At 50.6% G+C, this 15433-nt stretch overlaps 1 protein-coding gene across 4 annotated transcripts in view; it reads left to right on the top strand.

The window, feature by feature from the left end:
* The window catches only part of ZNF618 (zinc finger protein 618), a 132387-nt gene that overhangs the window by 97193 nt on the left and 19761 nt on the right, over positions 1-15433 (top strand). For all 4 annotated transcript variants that reach the window (XM_042052742.1, XM_042052741.1, XM_042052740.1 and 1 more), the window contains 4 exons: positions 139-228; positions 5997-6185; positions 8774-8857; positions 9953-10009. In XM_042052742.1, coding sequence (XP_041908676.1) covers positions 139-228; positions 5997-6185; positions 8774-8857; positions 9953-10009 — 420 coding nt within the window. The remainder of the gene's footprint in view (positions 1-138; positions 229-5996; positions 6186-8773; positions 8858-9952; positions 10010-15433) is intronic.

The raw sequence follows: 15433 nt of genomic DNA, 5'->3' as shown, positions 1-15433 counted from the left end.
GATTACAGGGCAGGCGAGTTCCACATGCATGAGGAATGTTTGTGTCACCTGGCCAGTTTCTCTGTAAAAAGTCAAGAAACTGGCATTGTGTGAGAGGGCTGCCCTCCTTGCTGACCTTTGTCCTTGTTCATTTGACAGAAACTGGCAATTACACCTGTGAGTTCTGTGGCAAGCAGTACAAGTACTACACTCCCTACCAAGAGCACGTGGCTCTGCACGCCCCCATCAGTGAGTATCTGCTGCAGGGCTGGCCCGGTGCACACTGGCACCTCCAGGGGCTGTGGGGAGCACCAGGCTCGCAGGAGAGACTTCACTCTTGGGGATCCTTCCACTGGAGCTGTGGGATTGCAGCGGCAGGACATGGATCGTGTGCACCAGGGCACTGTAAAGCTGAGCTGGGATCCCCTCTCACAGGGACACTGTTAGGTCTGGAATGTCACTGAGCTCCTACCCCAGCCCATGGAATTCTATACATGTTCCTTGTGGGGTTGATGGTTTAGGCTCTTGTTTAGCCAAAGTGATGCACAACTTTTTTATACTCCCCTAAATAATAACTGAACATACATGTCAGGGAAAAAGCATCTTTCTTAAGAACTTCTGGGGAATTATTTCGAGCAATGAGTTAAAACTGAGTTTCAAAATCATGTAAATGACCTCAACAGCTTGCTACTAAATCACAGTCAATAAACAATTTATTTCAGGGAGCTCAGGACAAGGCAGTTGTCAGCAAACTGCACAGCACTGCGCTATGCACTCCCGAGACAGAGGGGAGGCTTTAACGAGCACTTCAGTGTAACTCAGTGCAAAATCTGACTGAACTAGTTGAGAGAAATTTTTGCTACCTGCTGGATTTGAATACTTTCGAAGTGTGCAGAGAAGTTCTTTGCAGCTGGACTTCCTGCTCCTTTTCTTGGGATGAGGGACAGGAGGGATGAGGTGAGCTCATCAGCCTGCAGCTGCAGCCGGCAGGGGGCGCGTCCACCCCAAAATCCCCTGGAATTGGGTTTTCAAGAATTATAATGAGGCACCCTTGGGTGTATGGGAACATGGTCCACCAGACTGTCACTTTTAAGGTTTGGTGGCTCTTGACAGCTGCCATGCAGGTTCTCTGAAGCTCGGATGTGGACCAGGATGATGGCAGAAGATGCAGGGCATAAAATACAAGTCCAACACCATCATCACAACGTTAATCTTGTTATCTGCCATCTGCTGAAGGAACTGCCCCAGTGCTTATGATTGCACACATAACAGTTATTCCTAGGGTCCCCTGCCCCTGGAAGCTCCACCTCTTCACTGAGGTGTTTTCAGCCCTCAGCAAAGCCACTGGTGACCAGCAGTGGGTCCATCTCCTGCCACAGAGGGGCCCTTGGACACCAGGGCTCTGGGGTCAGTGCTCCCCCTGCAGAGAGCTCAGGAGCAGTGTTCTGTGAGCACTGGGGCTTTGCTCAGCTGGAGCTAATTCTGACCTTCCCAGTGCTTCCCATTTCAAGGGGATTTATTGCCACTGATGTCTTTCCACCTTCCCAACCATTTGTAGCAATAGCTGAGCTGCTGGTTTGAGCCCAGGCTGTCCAGCAGAAAAGAAACCCCAGCTGTGTTTCTCTGGGAGGCATGTGCCTGCAGCGAGCCCTGCAGTTCCAGTGGCCCCCACAGGCCCTGCCCCTCTCCTGGCAGGGGCAGCTCAGGCTCCTGCCTGGTGCTGTGTGGCCCCTGGGAGCCAGCTCTAGAGGAGGAGGCATGTTCTGAGTGCTGGGCTTGAAGCCATTCTTGCACCATGGTTTCTGCAGCAAAAGAAAAGCTGCCCCTGCTGCAGACTGCATCAGCAGTCCCTGAGCTGTGCAGATGGGTTTCCAGTCCTTTCAAGTATCTTTAACTATGAGGACAGTTAAGATCAGGTCAAGATAGTATTTTCATAAGGTTTAACCCCCTCCCCATAAACTTTTCTTTTTCCTTTTTTTTTTTAACCTTTTTTTTTCCCTCTCCTAGTTCCCATGACCAGTAAGATTTATGATTTACAATGACAAGCCACTAACCCTGATGAGGATACAGGAGAGGGTATGATGAGCTCCCAAGGCAGGCTGGCCAGTACATCCTCCTACCTTTCTACTGCTCAGACTCTGCTCTTCCCAAAATCCAAGGTCCTGTGAGGCAGCTGTTAACACCTGACTTTTGAAAAGCACAGCTGGCTTTTCTTGGATCTTTGCAGTCAGGAGAAGTAAAGCTGAGACTGTGTTTTTACCCTGGTCTCATTCTTCTGGTTATAAGGCAAATGCTGAAAATTTAGTCACGATGGGAATGGGTGAGGAAACCCCTTCTGCATCACCAGTTCCGCTTTCTGGGTCTCTGCTTGAGTGCAAGCTTCCCTTCCAGAGCCTGTGTTTCTGGTTCTCTGTCATAATGGATAAAAATTCATTGGAAATGGGCTAAAACAAGGAATGATATCCTGCAGCTTCAGTAGGATCTTGCAGGATAATTTCTGGTCAGTGCTGCTGGATAGCTGCTGTCTGGCAAAGAGCTCTGCTGTGGGGTTCCCTGGAGTTGTTAATGCCAAATGTCTCCCTCCAAAGTTCCCTTTTTTGAGTGAGGAGTAGGGGCTTTTTCATAAGATTAGAACTGGGCTATGACTCTTTAAAAATAATATTCTTATGCTGTTTCTGTCAACGTATTCACTCTTTCGAAGAAGGCTGTCAGAGAGGCAGTTTCCAAAAAAAAAAAAGTGGATTGTAGGCACATTCATTGTCCCAGTTTTAGAAACATTTCTGAATGGAGGTTCATGGGGGAAGGTTCAGAGATGTTTCTGTCCTCCTTCAGGCTCTGGCTGCTCTGTAAGATGGAACTGATTGAACCACGTTTGCTGGGGCTGGGCTGTTGGGATTGCTCAGGAGGATGGAGAGAGACTGTTCAGGGCATCAAGTGGCAGAACAGGGGGAATGGCTTCACAGTGTTAGAGGATGGGGTCAGATGGGATTTTGGGAAGAAATTCCTGATATCCACTTAGGAATTGGGTGGGCAGGCCCTGGCACAGGGGGCCCAGAGAAGCTGTGGCTGCCCCTGGATCCCTGGCAGTGCCCAAGGCCAGGCTGGACAGGGCTTGGAGCAGCCTGGGACAGTGGGAGGTGTCCCTGCCCATGGCAGGGGGTTTAACAAGATGATCTTTAAGGTTTCTTCCAACCCAAACCAGTCTGGGATTCTGTGACTCTGTGAGTTTGCACCACTGTCATCTCTGGATTTCCTGGAGAAACACCTTCTGTAGGACTGCCTTGACTGAAATGCACACAGATATGCTTCAGAGAGACATCTAACCTTGCTTTTGAGTGACAGCAAATACAGCAATCTCATAAGGTAATTTTTTTGATGATTTATTGCCTCCACTAAATTAAGACTTAAATTAGCCAGCTGTAGCTTTCAGACACCGGATCCTATTTATAACCTTGTCTGCACAGTGAAGGAGAACTAAGTTACCAAGTTTCTGTCCTTCCCAGACCTGGCAGAGCCTGCTCTCCAGTCCCTGGTTAAATCAAAGAAGTGACTTGTGTTTCCATGGTAAGCTCTGCTGTTCTCAGGCCCTGGTTATCCTCTTGTCTCCTCCTCCGAGCGTTCTCCAGTCTGTTCTCCACCCTCAGCCAGGGCAGGCACCAGCACTGGGTCAGGAAGGAGCTGAGAGGTGGCACTGCCTTCCTGATCCCCTTGGAAATGCCTGATTTCCACCCAAGGAGTGCCTTTGAGGCACAGTGTCACCCTGGGAGCTCCTCTGCAGCCGTGCTGCCCAAGCACAGCAGTGCCCGAGCTTTTCCTGCTGCCAGGCTGGAGCCCCCGCTGTTCTCAGCATCTCCTGCAGCTCGTGTGTCCTTCAGCCCAGCCTGGGCCGTTCCCAGGGCTGCAGCACAGAGCCCTGAGCCGACTGACTGCAGAGCATGCAGCGAGAATCACCCTCCACACACTGCAGCCCCCACTGGGACGTGTCTGCGCTGCGTTCTGACAGGGCTTGAGAAGCTCCACAGCAGCAGTTATGAGGTCAGCTGCCCACAATGCTGTCTCCAGTCTTGCTGCAGATTTTGAGGGAGGAGGTTTTTGTGGCCGTTCAGCAACTCAGGATTTTCATTTTTAGAAACTTCTTGGCCTTTTCATCAGCCTGAGGCCATGAGTTCCACAGGGAAGGTGACTTTTCCAGAGTAGAGCAGAGGAGCTGTGTGATGGTCTCTACCTGTGCTGCTCAGCCTTCAGAGGGAATTTGGGATCTGATGAGCTACAGACTGAACATTTTTTTTCCCAATGAGCTATTAGCTTCTCCAGACTGCTGGAGCTGATATTCCTTTGTCTGTCTTGCACTGCTGGCTCAGATTCTCTCTCTGCCTAGTGTCAGATGGAGCAGCCTTCTCTGTGGGGTCCCAATTTGAAGACATACTGTTTGTTTAATTTGGGAGGAAGAAGAAGAAGTTTTGGAGGTCATCATAGCATTGAGACTTTGGTCTTCAGGTCCCAGAGCAATATCTGGGCTGCAGAGGATGTGCAGTGATGCTCTTTGTGTCTGGCACTGAAGAGTTGCTGATGGCTGTTCTCATGGCACTGATGGGGAATAAAGCAGCCATTGGTGGGAATGGCCCTCATGGGAAGCAGATGATCCACAAGCAGGAAATTTTCATATCACATTTTTGCTGGCAGTTTGGCAGCAGCTGGAGGAGGATTATCCATGGAGATTAAAAGGGAGCACAGAGAGCAAAACAAGCCTCCTGCCTATTTATCTGGCCAGAGCCCAAGCAGAGGAGAAGTATCCTGACCTAAACTGTGAGAAAACCAGCGCATCATCTCCTGCAGAACTGTGCTGGCATGTGAGGAAATGTCAGCTTGGGCTGTGTGTCAGAGCAAGTGATTCAAAACCCCTGGAATTACAACCCCCTCTGAATGTGCACACCCCCAGTCCCCAGCGCTGCTGATGAAGGTGAGAGCCACTCACAGTCAAGGTCTGTAAGGTCTCCTGGTGTTTTGGAAAAGAGCATCCAGTCCCAGCCTGGGGGACTTCTCGCCTATTTCAGAGTCAGGCTGGGGTGCTGCCATGGCATTCCCCTGAGAGCTGCTCAGGGTGGATGAGTATTTCTCAGTTACTCTGTGTGGGATGGGCAGGTGCTGCTGTTGTCCCTCCATCTTTGGGCATCCCACAGTAGAAATCACTGGTAGGGAGGTAAGGCTGTGGGTTATGTGAACCTCCTTTGTTAGTGATTCTTCATGGCAGCTGGTTGGAGTGGGACGGGGGCTTCAGGACCCATATCCAAATTTCCATAGAAGAGGCCCCTTGGGAATGAAGGGGGTTCTTAGACAGTTTCTCCATTTTTGTAAAGGTTTATTTAATCCATGTGGTCCAGACAAAGGGCTGTCCTCCTGAAGGTGTTTCAGATGACTTTTGGCATTGAAAATTCCTGGTGATCCTCACTGTGTGTTGCAGAGACCAAAATATAGATGCATTCAAAGAGCACGTCCCAGTAATACTCAGAATTTCTCCGCATGTCACCACTCTGGAGATGGGACCAAAGGCCTTTACTCACTCTGCCTCCTAATTCCATTCCACTCCAAACAGTGCCCTTTCCTTTGTATTTGGCTGAAGAGACAAGGAATGTAGCTGGAGATCACTAGGATTTATTCAAGGCTCAAGAAACAAAGATGCTCTGAGTAGTTTAGAAACTGCTCCCCAAGTTCAGTCCATAGAAATGGAGGCCAGAGCTGCAGGTGCCCCCAGCCAGGCCGTGGCAATCACACAGTGCTCCTGGATGGATGGGCTGATTCCTGCTGCAGGAGGAGTGGGTTGGTCACGTGGCAGTTAAAGGTGTGGAAGGGCACTAACCAGCTTCCCCAGTGTCCCCTCGGGTGAGGGGGGAGCCCGGCTGTGTCCTGCGGGCTCGGTGCAGGGATGGTGAGCGTGGCTGTCAGACAGCAGCTCCAGCAGGCCCCGCTCTGGGAGCTCCCTGGCTGCGCAGGCACTAGTTCTGAGTGTTCATATCCAGAGTTCTCTCGATCTCCACTCTTCGTGGCAGTGAAGACACAGGCGAGCCAGTCCAGCAAAAAATCTCCGGCGTCCATAAACCGCTGTTCCACCCTCCTGCACCGCACCCCCTCCGGGGTCCCACCCGCGTCCCAATCCCAGATGTTCCGCGCTCCAAATTCCGGATCCCCAGGAAGCAAGGCCATCACAGGTACCAACTGCCTTTCTGCCATCAGCTTGCTGAACTGCTTAGTGTCCAGTCCTGCCCTGGGTAGGCTTCTGACCCTTCCTGGCTGCAGTCTGCTCCATCCGTGACTGTCCCAGAAAAGCTGCTCCCAGAAGCAGTTGAGGGGAAAAGATCCTTTATAACCCCATACCACAAGGTATAAAAGACCCTCTTTCAAATCCTGGTGTCACAAACTGAGGAGAGCTTCCTGACAAGGATTGGTGTAGTGGCTTGTCAGGAATGGGGATTTTTGCTTGGTTTTTAGCACTGTTTGGCATTTAGTGTTTGTTTCCCTCGAGGTGATGTTCTCAGGGCTAGGCCTGTGCCTTTGGAAGTGAAGTGGAGTACAGGTGTTTTCACAGTGCTCCATTCCCCACAGGAACCTCTGAGAGATAAACAGCAAAATCAGTATTACAGAACCATTACTGAGGAGTTAAAAAATGCAGGTTAGGATTGATCCTCCCATTGTCCCAGTTTCCTCCTTCCAAACAAGATCAAACCTAAAAAAAAAAAAAAAAAATTAAAAAAAAAGAAGGCCAAGAATACTGAAAAATAACAGTTAATAAATAGGGTGTGAGACACAGTGAGCCATGTGCAGTCAGCTGGGAAGCACAGTCTGTGGCATTGGTAGATAGATATTCCATCTGGGTGCAGAAGAAGGGCTGGCCAATCAGTTTGTGTTTAAACACCCCCAGAATGTCTGGCATGGACAGATCCTGAGTACAAGAGGTGGCTGTGGTCGGAGAGGCCGTGGATGCTGAACAAGGATGGGTTTTGTTGGATAACACACATCCACAGCTGCCAAGGACTTGGTCCATACAGATAATTTTACTTCACATTCGAAAGGTTCCAATACAAGGAGAGAAAGCAGAGTGAGCTGCACTCTCAGTGTGGGAAGGGCACAGTAAGACCAAGCAGATGCATTAAACCAGATTTTTCTTACTGCCAGACTTGGGGGAGTTTTTTGGGGGGGAAGCTAAGGGATGAAGGCAAAACCACCATGCAAATTCTTTACAAATATCTTTGGAGACCTCCAACTCACTTCCACTTGTGACATAAGCCAGGACTTGAATCTGGGTCTCTTGGGAGGGGTGGGTTGACCCAAACCATTTTGTCACCATCTGATTTTTTCCTGATATTTAATGCCTCTCATTCCTACTATTTATCTGTCAAGTGGCATGGATAGATAATGTCTCCAGTTCCTTTTCAGCCCTGTTTTATGTGTTTCTGTTTCAGTTGATTTGGTTACCAAGTTTGCTTGTTCTTCTGAATTTTAGGAGTCAGGAGTGTAGTTGATTGAGAGTTTGAGAAGCCTGCTCAGAACTTGGAAGGGTCCACTGAGGACAGGCTGGGCCAAAATCCGTGGGCTGGGCTGTTCCTGCAGTTCAGGTCTCTGGTAGCCTCAAAGCCCACGTGAGCCACAGTGGAGCCCTGGGAGCCTGCAGGGACCAGGGGCCTCTGCCAAGTCCTGACAGCAGTGTGACCACTCCAGTGGTCTGCAGGAATGAAATCACTCCTGAATGAAAGACTTGTGCCCCCAGCCCTGCCCAGTCTGCAGGCTGAGCCCAGCAGAGCCAGGCCAGGCCGTGTCCACGTGAGCCCCTCGGGTGACAATGGGCTCCAGAAGGAGAGGGCAGGGCAGGGCTCTGGCCAGCATAGGCCACACACATTGCTTTGGCCAGTTCATATTTTTAATCTCTAGTTTGTCCTTTGAGTCACTGCAGTAAATCCATTTGCCCAGATATTGCAAACCCGGCGAAGTGAGACAGGAGCTCATTGCACTGTTGAGCTTGTGCTGAGGGACACCAGCTTGAGCAGGGTGGGAGGCCCCTGAGCTGTGCTGGGCAGTGATGGCTCAGGACACTGTGGCCACTGCCAGGGTCAGGAGCCACCTGTGCCCGCTGGAGGAGGCGTCCCAGTACAGTTACTGGGAAGCTGCCCAGTGCCAGGAGCAGGGCCTGCCTGCCTGGCCCTGGGGAGGCCTCTGGGAACAGGGGCACTGTTGGGAAGCACAGAGCCACAGGATCTTCCACAGCTTTTCCAGACATGGTGGGCAGGCCCCGAGACAACCCTTCAGGCTTCTGCTTCAACATTTGCAGAAGGGTGTTTAGGAAGGGAATGCAGGTGACTGGGAAGCACAAGGAAAGCTGGCACCTACAGTGCTTCTGTAGGTGACACCTTGGTGTGGTGATGAGGCCCCAGCTCAGTCTGAGACTGGTCACCTGTGCTCGCAGGATTTAAGGGCTGCTTGTTGCCTTAAGGAAGAGTAAGATAAGGGTTGGGTTTTTTTGCAGGGGAGGAAGCCATGACCTTTCTGGTTCAGTCAGGACTGGTGTTCATGGGCTCCCTAAGAGCCAATCCAGGCCACCTCAGCCAGAAGGCATTCGAGAAAAATACCCACCTGTTATCCCTTCACTGAATCTGGCCCATTTGCCTCCAAAATGAGGTATTTGACCTTTCTGCTGTATTCAGGCACTGTGATTATGTGGCACAGGAGCAGGTCTTGCCTCCTGTCTGCCTGGTTCTGCATCCAGTGTTGACCAGTCACCATCCCTGCTTTGTTCTCCACCCAGCAGAAAGTGCTTTCAGCAGAAGAGTGGAGGGCAAAGCGCAGAACAACTTTGAAGAAACAAACAGCAATTCCCAGAACTCCAGTGGTAAGTGTGACCACCCCTTCCTGCTGCTTCCATGTTCCTCTACAAGCAGGATTCAGCTGTGCTCAGGGAATGCTGATGTATTATGGGATACCTTGTTTAAGCTCACAGGCAGGCAGCCCTCCTGGGGTAGTGCCTTATTCTCCCTCCTCCCCAGGTTCCTGGCACTCCAGCCCTGTCAGACAGGTGATGTGGGAATCCTGCTGCCAAGGACCAGGTACTTGAGCATAGATTTTTCAGAGGGGAGCCAAGATGTGGAGAAATGATGGATGGAGATCCAGCAGGTCTTGTGCTGTGTCTATGTCTCAGTGCAGTCCTGGTGGAGCAAAGACATTTGCAACCAGCAGAAGTTTGAGGACTGTGGATAGAGCAGCAGTCTGCAGCTCACAGTGATGCTGAGTGTGACAGTTTATGTAAAGGTCACTGTAGCCAATGTCCAGCTGTTTGTGGACTGACTGCCTGGAGGTCACAGTGAACCAGCTGTGTGAATGTGAGACCAAAATACATGTTCTAGAAGAAATGAAAATCCCCTCCACTTGTGCAGTTTCCTTGCAGTGTTAGGTCCAAGTGTAATTGAACATAACCACTGGCCTGGACAATTTTGTTCAGGTCCACCACTTTAAAGTTTTCTGTACAAGGTTTTTATCCTGCCTGTCTATTGCCCAGCCTTCCAGTGGGCCACTACCATTCCTTATGCTCCCTAATTGGAGCAAAAGTGACAGGCCAGATGAAAAGTATTTTTAGCATCTTGCTGCAGAGATAAATAACGTGCCAGCAGAAAGGCCTGGCCTCCCTCCATTCCCCATCCAAGAGAAGCAGAGTATATGGTGTTGGCAGTGCCTCTGGCTGGAATGGACAGGTAAGGGCTGGGATATCCCCCTGGAGCAGGTTACACAGTGTCTGTTGGGGGTTTTATCTGCCTCAGAAGCAAGTAAGGGGCTTTTGGAACCCTGTTGAAAAGCAGTGATGTGGAAAACCCACGTGTGGTAGCAAAGTGGGTGATGGGGAATGGGAAAAAATGTTGTTTGTTGCTAAAATACTGCATATTGTGTTTTGGGGAACAACCCTGTACTAATCCATCATTCACCACAATTGCAGCTGGTCATTCGGGGACAGAAAAACCTAAAGAAAAGAGGTGTAAGCAGAACCCATCAGGTGAGCTTGTCTCCGTGTTTCAGGCCCTTGTACTCCTTAGTCCTGTTCCTGCTGGGCAGTCAGGAGTCCCTGGGGCTGCCCAGGCCCTGGTCAGTCAGCCCAGCCTGGCTTGCAGCCCTGGACGTGGCTCTTGCCTCTCAGCAGCTCATGTCTTGTCTTCTGTGGGTACTGTCAGTGTCGTGAAGGGTTTCAAAGCCTTGAAGTGCACATCTGTAAATGCCAATACACCACTTGGGGCCCTGACTCCTCTGGAGCCCTTGGAAAGCAGCAGCCTGAGATTGTACCTTTTTTATTCCTGTCAAACCCTGTACAGCCAACAAAGGAAGGGCAGAAGTGTTTTCCTTCCTGTCAGACAGCTCCTTCCTGAAGCCAAGAAAGCTGCATTGTAAAACCTGCTGGCTGCTCTTGTCAGGTTTTGCAGGAGGGGAGATGAACCTGTAGCATGGGAGGGGTCCAGGAAGCACTGACAGGAAACACAGAGTGGCTGTACTGAACGGTCCAAGACTTCGGTTCTCTCTGAACTGTTAAATACTGACCCACAGTTGCTGTGACGCATCTCCCAGACTCTCCCTGCCATCTCCTTGTACCAGCTCCCATCACACTCATCCTCCTCAACCTGTTTCTATCTGGACTGTAACATTTAAACCACGAGTGAAAGCTCACAGCAAAAACCAAAACAAAGCCAGAAATTCTCACAAGCTGGGTAGCAAGTTTCATGTGATTTGCTCATCTCGTTTCCCTGTAAGGAGGGTTTCTGTCTGCACCATGTGTTGTGTCAGTTTATTTTAGTGGCTCAGTTGAGGGCCTGGCAGGCTGCAGGGGAGTTGCAAGGTACTCACCTAAACCTTTGTGTGAGCCAGGAAACCTGAGGAACTCAAGTGAGCTGCCCAGGACTGGTTTGAGGGGAGTTGGGCTCTGGTTGGAAGCCGTTCTTTTCTGCATTAAGCAGCTGAAATGCTCCTTAAATCCACGCTGGTGCATGGGGATGTATAAACTTCTTCCCTTTTTCCTTCCTTTATCTATCCTGCATCCTCTTTTCTTCCCCAGCCCTGTTTTCCTCCTTTGGCTCCATTTTTGTGCTGCTTCTTACATGTCCCATTCAGTGCTGTTTTCCAGCCCTTGCACCAAGCCGTTTCTCCTTTTATTCCTTCCAGTTCTCAGGAGTCCCAATGACCTCATTGACAGCAGCCTGGGTGAGCATCACCAGTCACTGTGAGTGTCACTGGTGGTCAGAGAGGCCGTGGAGAGCTCTGTGTGCTCAGGTGTCCAGCAGAGCTCTCTGTAGCTGCCTTTTGGAAGAGCTGACACGTCCTTGCCTCCCCATGTTCCTTGTTCCCATGGCTGTGTCTCAGTGGGTGGGGCAAACACCATGTGGCTCAGTGTCACGTGTGGGATGGGAGCTCTTGGGTGATTCTGGCACTGTCGGCTTGTCCTCTCTTGTGTTCCAGCCAGCAGATCTCTCCCAGGCAGGGAAGCAGGTGGTGATAATGTGGTGGGGAATGACAGAAGGACGGACACTTCCGTCCTCCCACTCCCATCTGCTGTTTGCTTGTCACCAAACTGCTGCTGTGAGGAACAGTCACCAGCTTTGGGAGGTAAATGTAGGTCCCAGCTGAGCAGCCAAGAGCTGTGGGGCTTGGCCTTGTTAAATGCTGGATGGCTCTTGCTCTCTGTGGATGTGAGTTTTGTGTCACAGGCTCAGATACAGAGATGCCAAAGAGAGCAGCAGGAGTTTTTTAGGCCACCCAGCTGGGGACATTCTCCTTTTTCCCTGTGTCTGCGTCCTGATTGCAGTGGCACAGACCCCTGGGTGTCTGGAGTGAGGGGCTGGATGGGCAGAGCAGGGAGGTCAGCAACCAAAGCCACCTGAAATCCACTGGGGTGCAGTGCTGGAGGGAGTCCTGAGTGGGAATAAGAATGAACCCAGAATGGGAAATGTTGGATTTCAGATGTCTCTTCCCTGTGCACAACCCCAGTCCCTGTCACAGTGAATGCAGGTACCTGGCATCTTTATCTGTGCCACTTGCCCATAAAACAGCAGCTCTGTGCTGCAGGGCAAGCACTGCTTTGGGGCTGATTGGAGTCCCAGGCGTGTCTCCTCCCAGCAGGGTGGGATGGAGACGGGGAGTGGCTGAAGGACTCGAGCTGTCTTCCATGTTATGATTGGAGAGTGTCCTTTCTACTCATGGAAAGGGTCTCCACAGCCACTTGAACTTGCTTTTTGATGAAACCTGGAAGTTTCACAGTGCTTTAAAAATAGCATCCTGCTAAAATGTCCCAGTTGCTCTCTTGTGCTGCCTCAGGAGCACAGGCAGCAGAGGTCCCAAGTCACATGGAGCTTCTGCTCAGCTAAGGCAGGTCCAGCAGGCAATGCCATGGCCTGATCCTGAAGCATGGAACTGGCTCACTGGGATGAACAGCAGAAGCTGTTATTCCTGAGGGTGCCAGAAAGCTGCTTCCAAGGGAACCCTCCCTGGTGGGGGTTGTTCTGCCGAGTCTCGACGCATGCTGGGGTTTTCTGGCCTAAATTCTCAAGAGGCCAAACAGTATTTCCAGGCCAGCTTGTGCAGTGTAAGAGGCAGTGATGATCAGCCTGAGCATGGGCAGGGAAATCTCCAGAAAGGGGCTGAGCTGAGTGTTGTGTTCCACAGTGGAGGTTGCTGCTTTCCTCTTCCTCCATGCCTGGCTGGAGCAGGAGAGGAGCCTCTGGCAGGGGCTGGGCCCTGTGCTGGTGCCCTCGGTAACCACAGGGCTCCCAGGCTTTGGGATCTCCCCGGGGTCTCCCTTCCTCTGACTCCAGACAGGGGCAATGACCTTCCTCAGGAACAGTAACCATCTCTAACTCAAGTGTTTGCAGCCTAATGCAGCTCGAGCCGTTGTTCTGGGCACTGTGGATGACTCCTTTGTGAAATGAAGGCTGAGAGGGATTAAGGAAATTGTGAGAATCCAGGAAGAAAACTAAAAGCAAAAAAGGAGAAAAAAAGCTCTTTGGTTTCGACACCTTCAAATACAGCCATCAAAGGGGAAATCTAATTGGAATTGCCAGTGTTTGTTGAAGTCTGAACTTGCTCAATGTTATGAGTGTGAAAGAGAACAGTTTAAATTATGTAGGGAATTGGGAAATATTTTGAACTTTTGAGGTTGATTTAAGCTGTATAAATACATCTCAATTTCATCTGCTGTTTAGGGAACTATTACTGTCAGAACTTCCAGTGCAACAAATTTTAGCATTTACAGTTTTAAAATGTCAATGCTTTTCATTCCTGTTTACACAGGGAAGCTTTGCTTTCCAGCACTGTTTATTCCAGACTGGGGAGAGGATCAATGGAAATGTCTTCTTTTTTTTGAATCAGTTCGTGCCGAGTTGCGATGAGATTGAGACCAAAAAAAATTGATTTCCTACATTTGATTTAGAGTAAAAATTCTTGGAAAAGCCTGAGAATCTCCACTTGTCAGGATTTAAAGGACACAGGACTAGATTTTAAACATGGATAGGTGGATTTTCAGAAATCGCAGGCTTTCTTCTGTGGTGTGGCCGTACATCCCCTTCTGCTCATCCCCTGTAGTCCAGTCATTCTATAACCCATCTGGGGGGATTTCTGCTAGAAAGACAGGACTTTTAGGATAGCATTTTTGGTGGGTGAGTGCAGCTTTAGTGTTTGGGGCATAATAATTCTTGATTAGTGACTGCAGTGTGACATTAGCACAGCCAGCCCCCCTGCCTCTGCCTCCTGAGGTGCACCCAGCTGCCTGGCAGGCTCTGTCAGCACAAACACAGCTCCCATTAACATTCATCTGGCAATTCTCATCTGTGGTTGGTTTGTGACTGCTACAAGTCTCCGTGGAGCTGGGAGAGCCAATGGCCAAGTTTGAGGAGTGAGGAAAAGGGGAAGGGGGAGTTGTTCTGTGAGCTCCCACTTTGTGCACAGCACTGGGAGTGCTGATGGTGGGGCAACACAATTGCACAAATAGACAGAGCTGCATTTTCCAAGCTGCCTGAAGTTCTGTGCTCAGAAGAAGGGTCAGCAGCTGAGGGCAGTTCTCACCAGGAGAGTGAGAGTCACACAGGGAGAGGTTCAGTTAAGAAAGTGTCACTTTGCTTGGTTGCATAAATAAGTCACTGTGTCCACTGGGCATTTGTGTGCAATTGAGGTTTCTAGGAATGAACTGTTTATTTCTGGTGCCACATTCATTTAAGCTGTTCCAGACTTCTCATGTTGAACAGGCAACTTGTAGACAGGAAGAAATATATCTGAGTTAAAACAACCACTCAGCAGCCAGTCCCTGTGGGTGATGTCCTGCCAATTGCTCCAGAGTGCTGGGATACCAGGGAAGAATTGAGGCAATCCATATGAAAGCACTGAGGCAAGGAGCACTCGGCAGAACTGGGACACACAGCCAGGGATAGGACTGGGGACTGCAGGCTGCAAGCACAGACACTGCGCTGGGGCTGGGCAGGGCATGGCCAGAAGGGTCCCCAAGAGAACAGAATGTGGGCAGAAAAACCTGAACTCTCATTTTGCCTGGAGAATCTGTGGGGGGAAAGATTACAAGTTCCCAGTGCAAGGTGATTTAGCGTTAATCATTCAAACTCTGGCATTTCTATCATTGTTGCCTGGATAGGTGGCTTTAGTGGAAGTGACTGTGCTGTAGCAGGGACGTGACAGTGCATGGAGGAAAAATTGTCCCATTACAAATATGAAGACCAGAAAAATCCTAAGAGTCTTCCTTCACATAAACTAGTGTTGTACTGAGTACCCGAACTGCTGTTTCAGGCTGACAGTGGCTTCCATGTGAGTAGGAAGGCAAGCATAACGAGGACACTGTGTCAGCACTTCTGGCTGGAGAGCAGCCAGAGGTGGTGCTGAGAATTCCTTGGGCTGTTTGAAGTGCTCTGTGCCACTGCTGGGCTCTGTGCCTGCTCCACATCAGGTTCTCTTCTGGGGGGACAATCAAGTTGGGGTTTGCCCTTCAAAAGCTCCCGTGCTGCTGTAAGAGCCCTGGAGTGCTTGGAGCCACGGACGGTGCCGTGGGCACCCACTGAGTGAGCTTTGGCAGGGCACTTCCCAGAGCAGGGGCCAAGGACACACAGAATGGTGCCTGGAGGAGCCTGCCCTGTTCAGCTGCTCAGCAGGGCCAGGTGAGGGACTTGTTTTAGTGAAGATCTTGCCCCAGGTACCGAGCTCAGCAGCTGCAGGAGCACCCAGAGCACTGCTGGGTGATCACAGCGTGTTAAGAGATCAGCAGCATTCCGTATCCAGCTGGTGCCTCCCATGCATCCCCTCTCCTCAGCACTGTCCGGTCATGTCTTTGCCAAGCATCATCCATGCCTTCATCTCCATTCCTTACTGGCTGGCCCTGCCACCTGGAGCCCTGTTCAGCAGCTCAGGTCCTCAGCACGTTGGGATGTCCAGCAGGAAGGCT

This window comes from Corvus kubaryi, unplaced genomic scaffold (genome assembly GCF_017639235.1).
Source record: "Corvus kubaryi isolate FWS band 111438036 unplaced genomic scaffold, C.kubaryi_AGA036_p1.0 78, whole genome shotgun sequence".
Lineage (NCBI taxonomy): Eukaryota > Metazoa > Chordata > Aves > Passeriformes > Corvidae > Corvus > Corvus kubaryi.
This window is presented reverse-complemented; position numbering and strand designations above follow the sequence as displayed.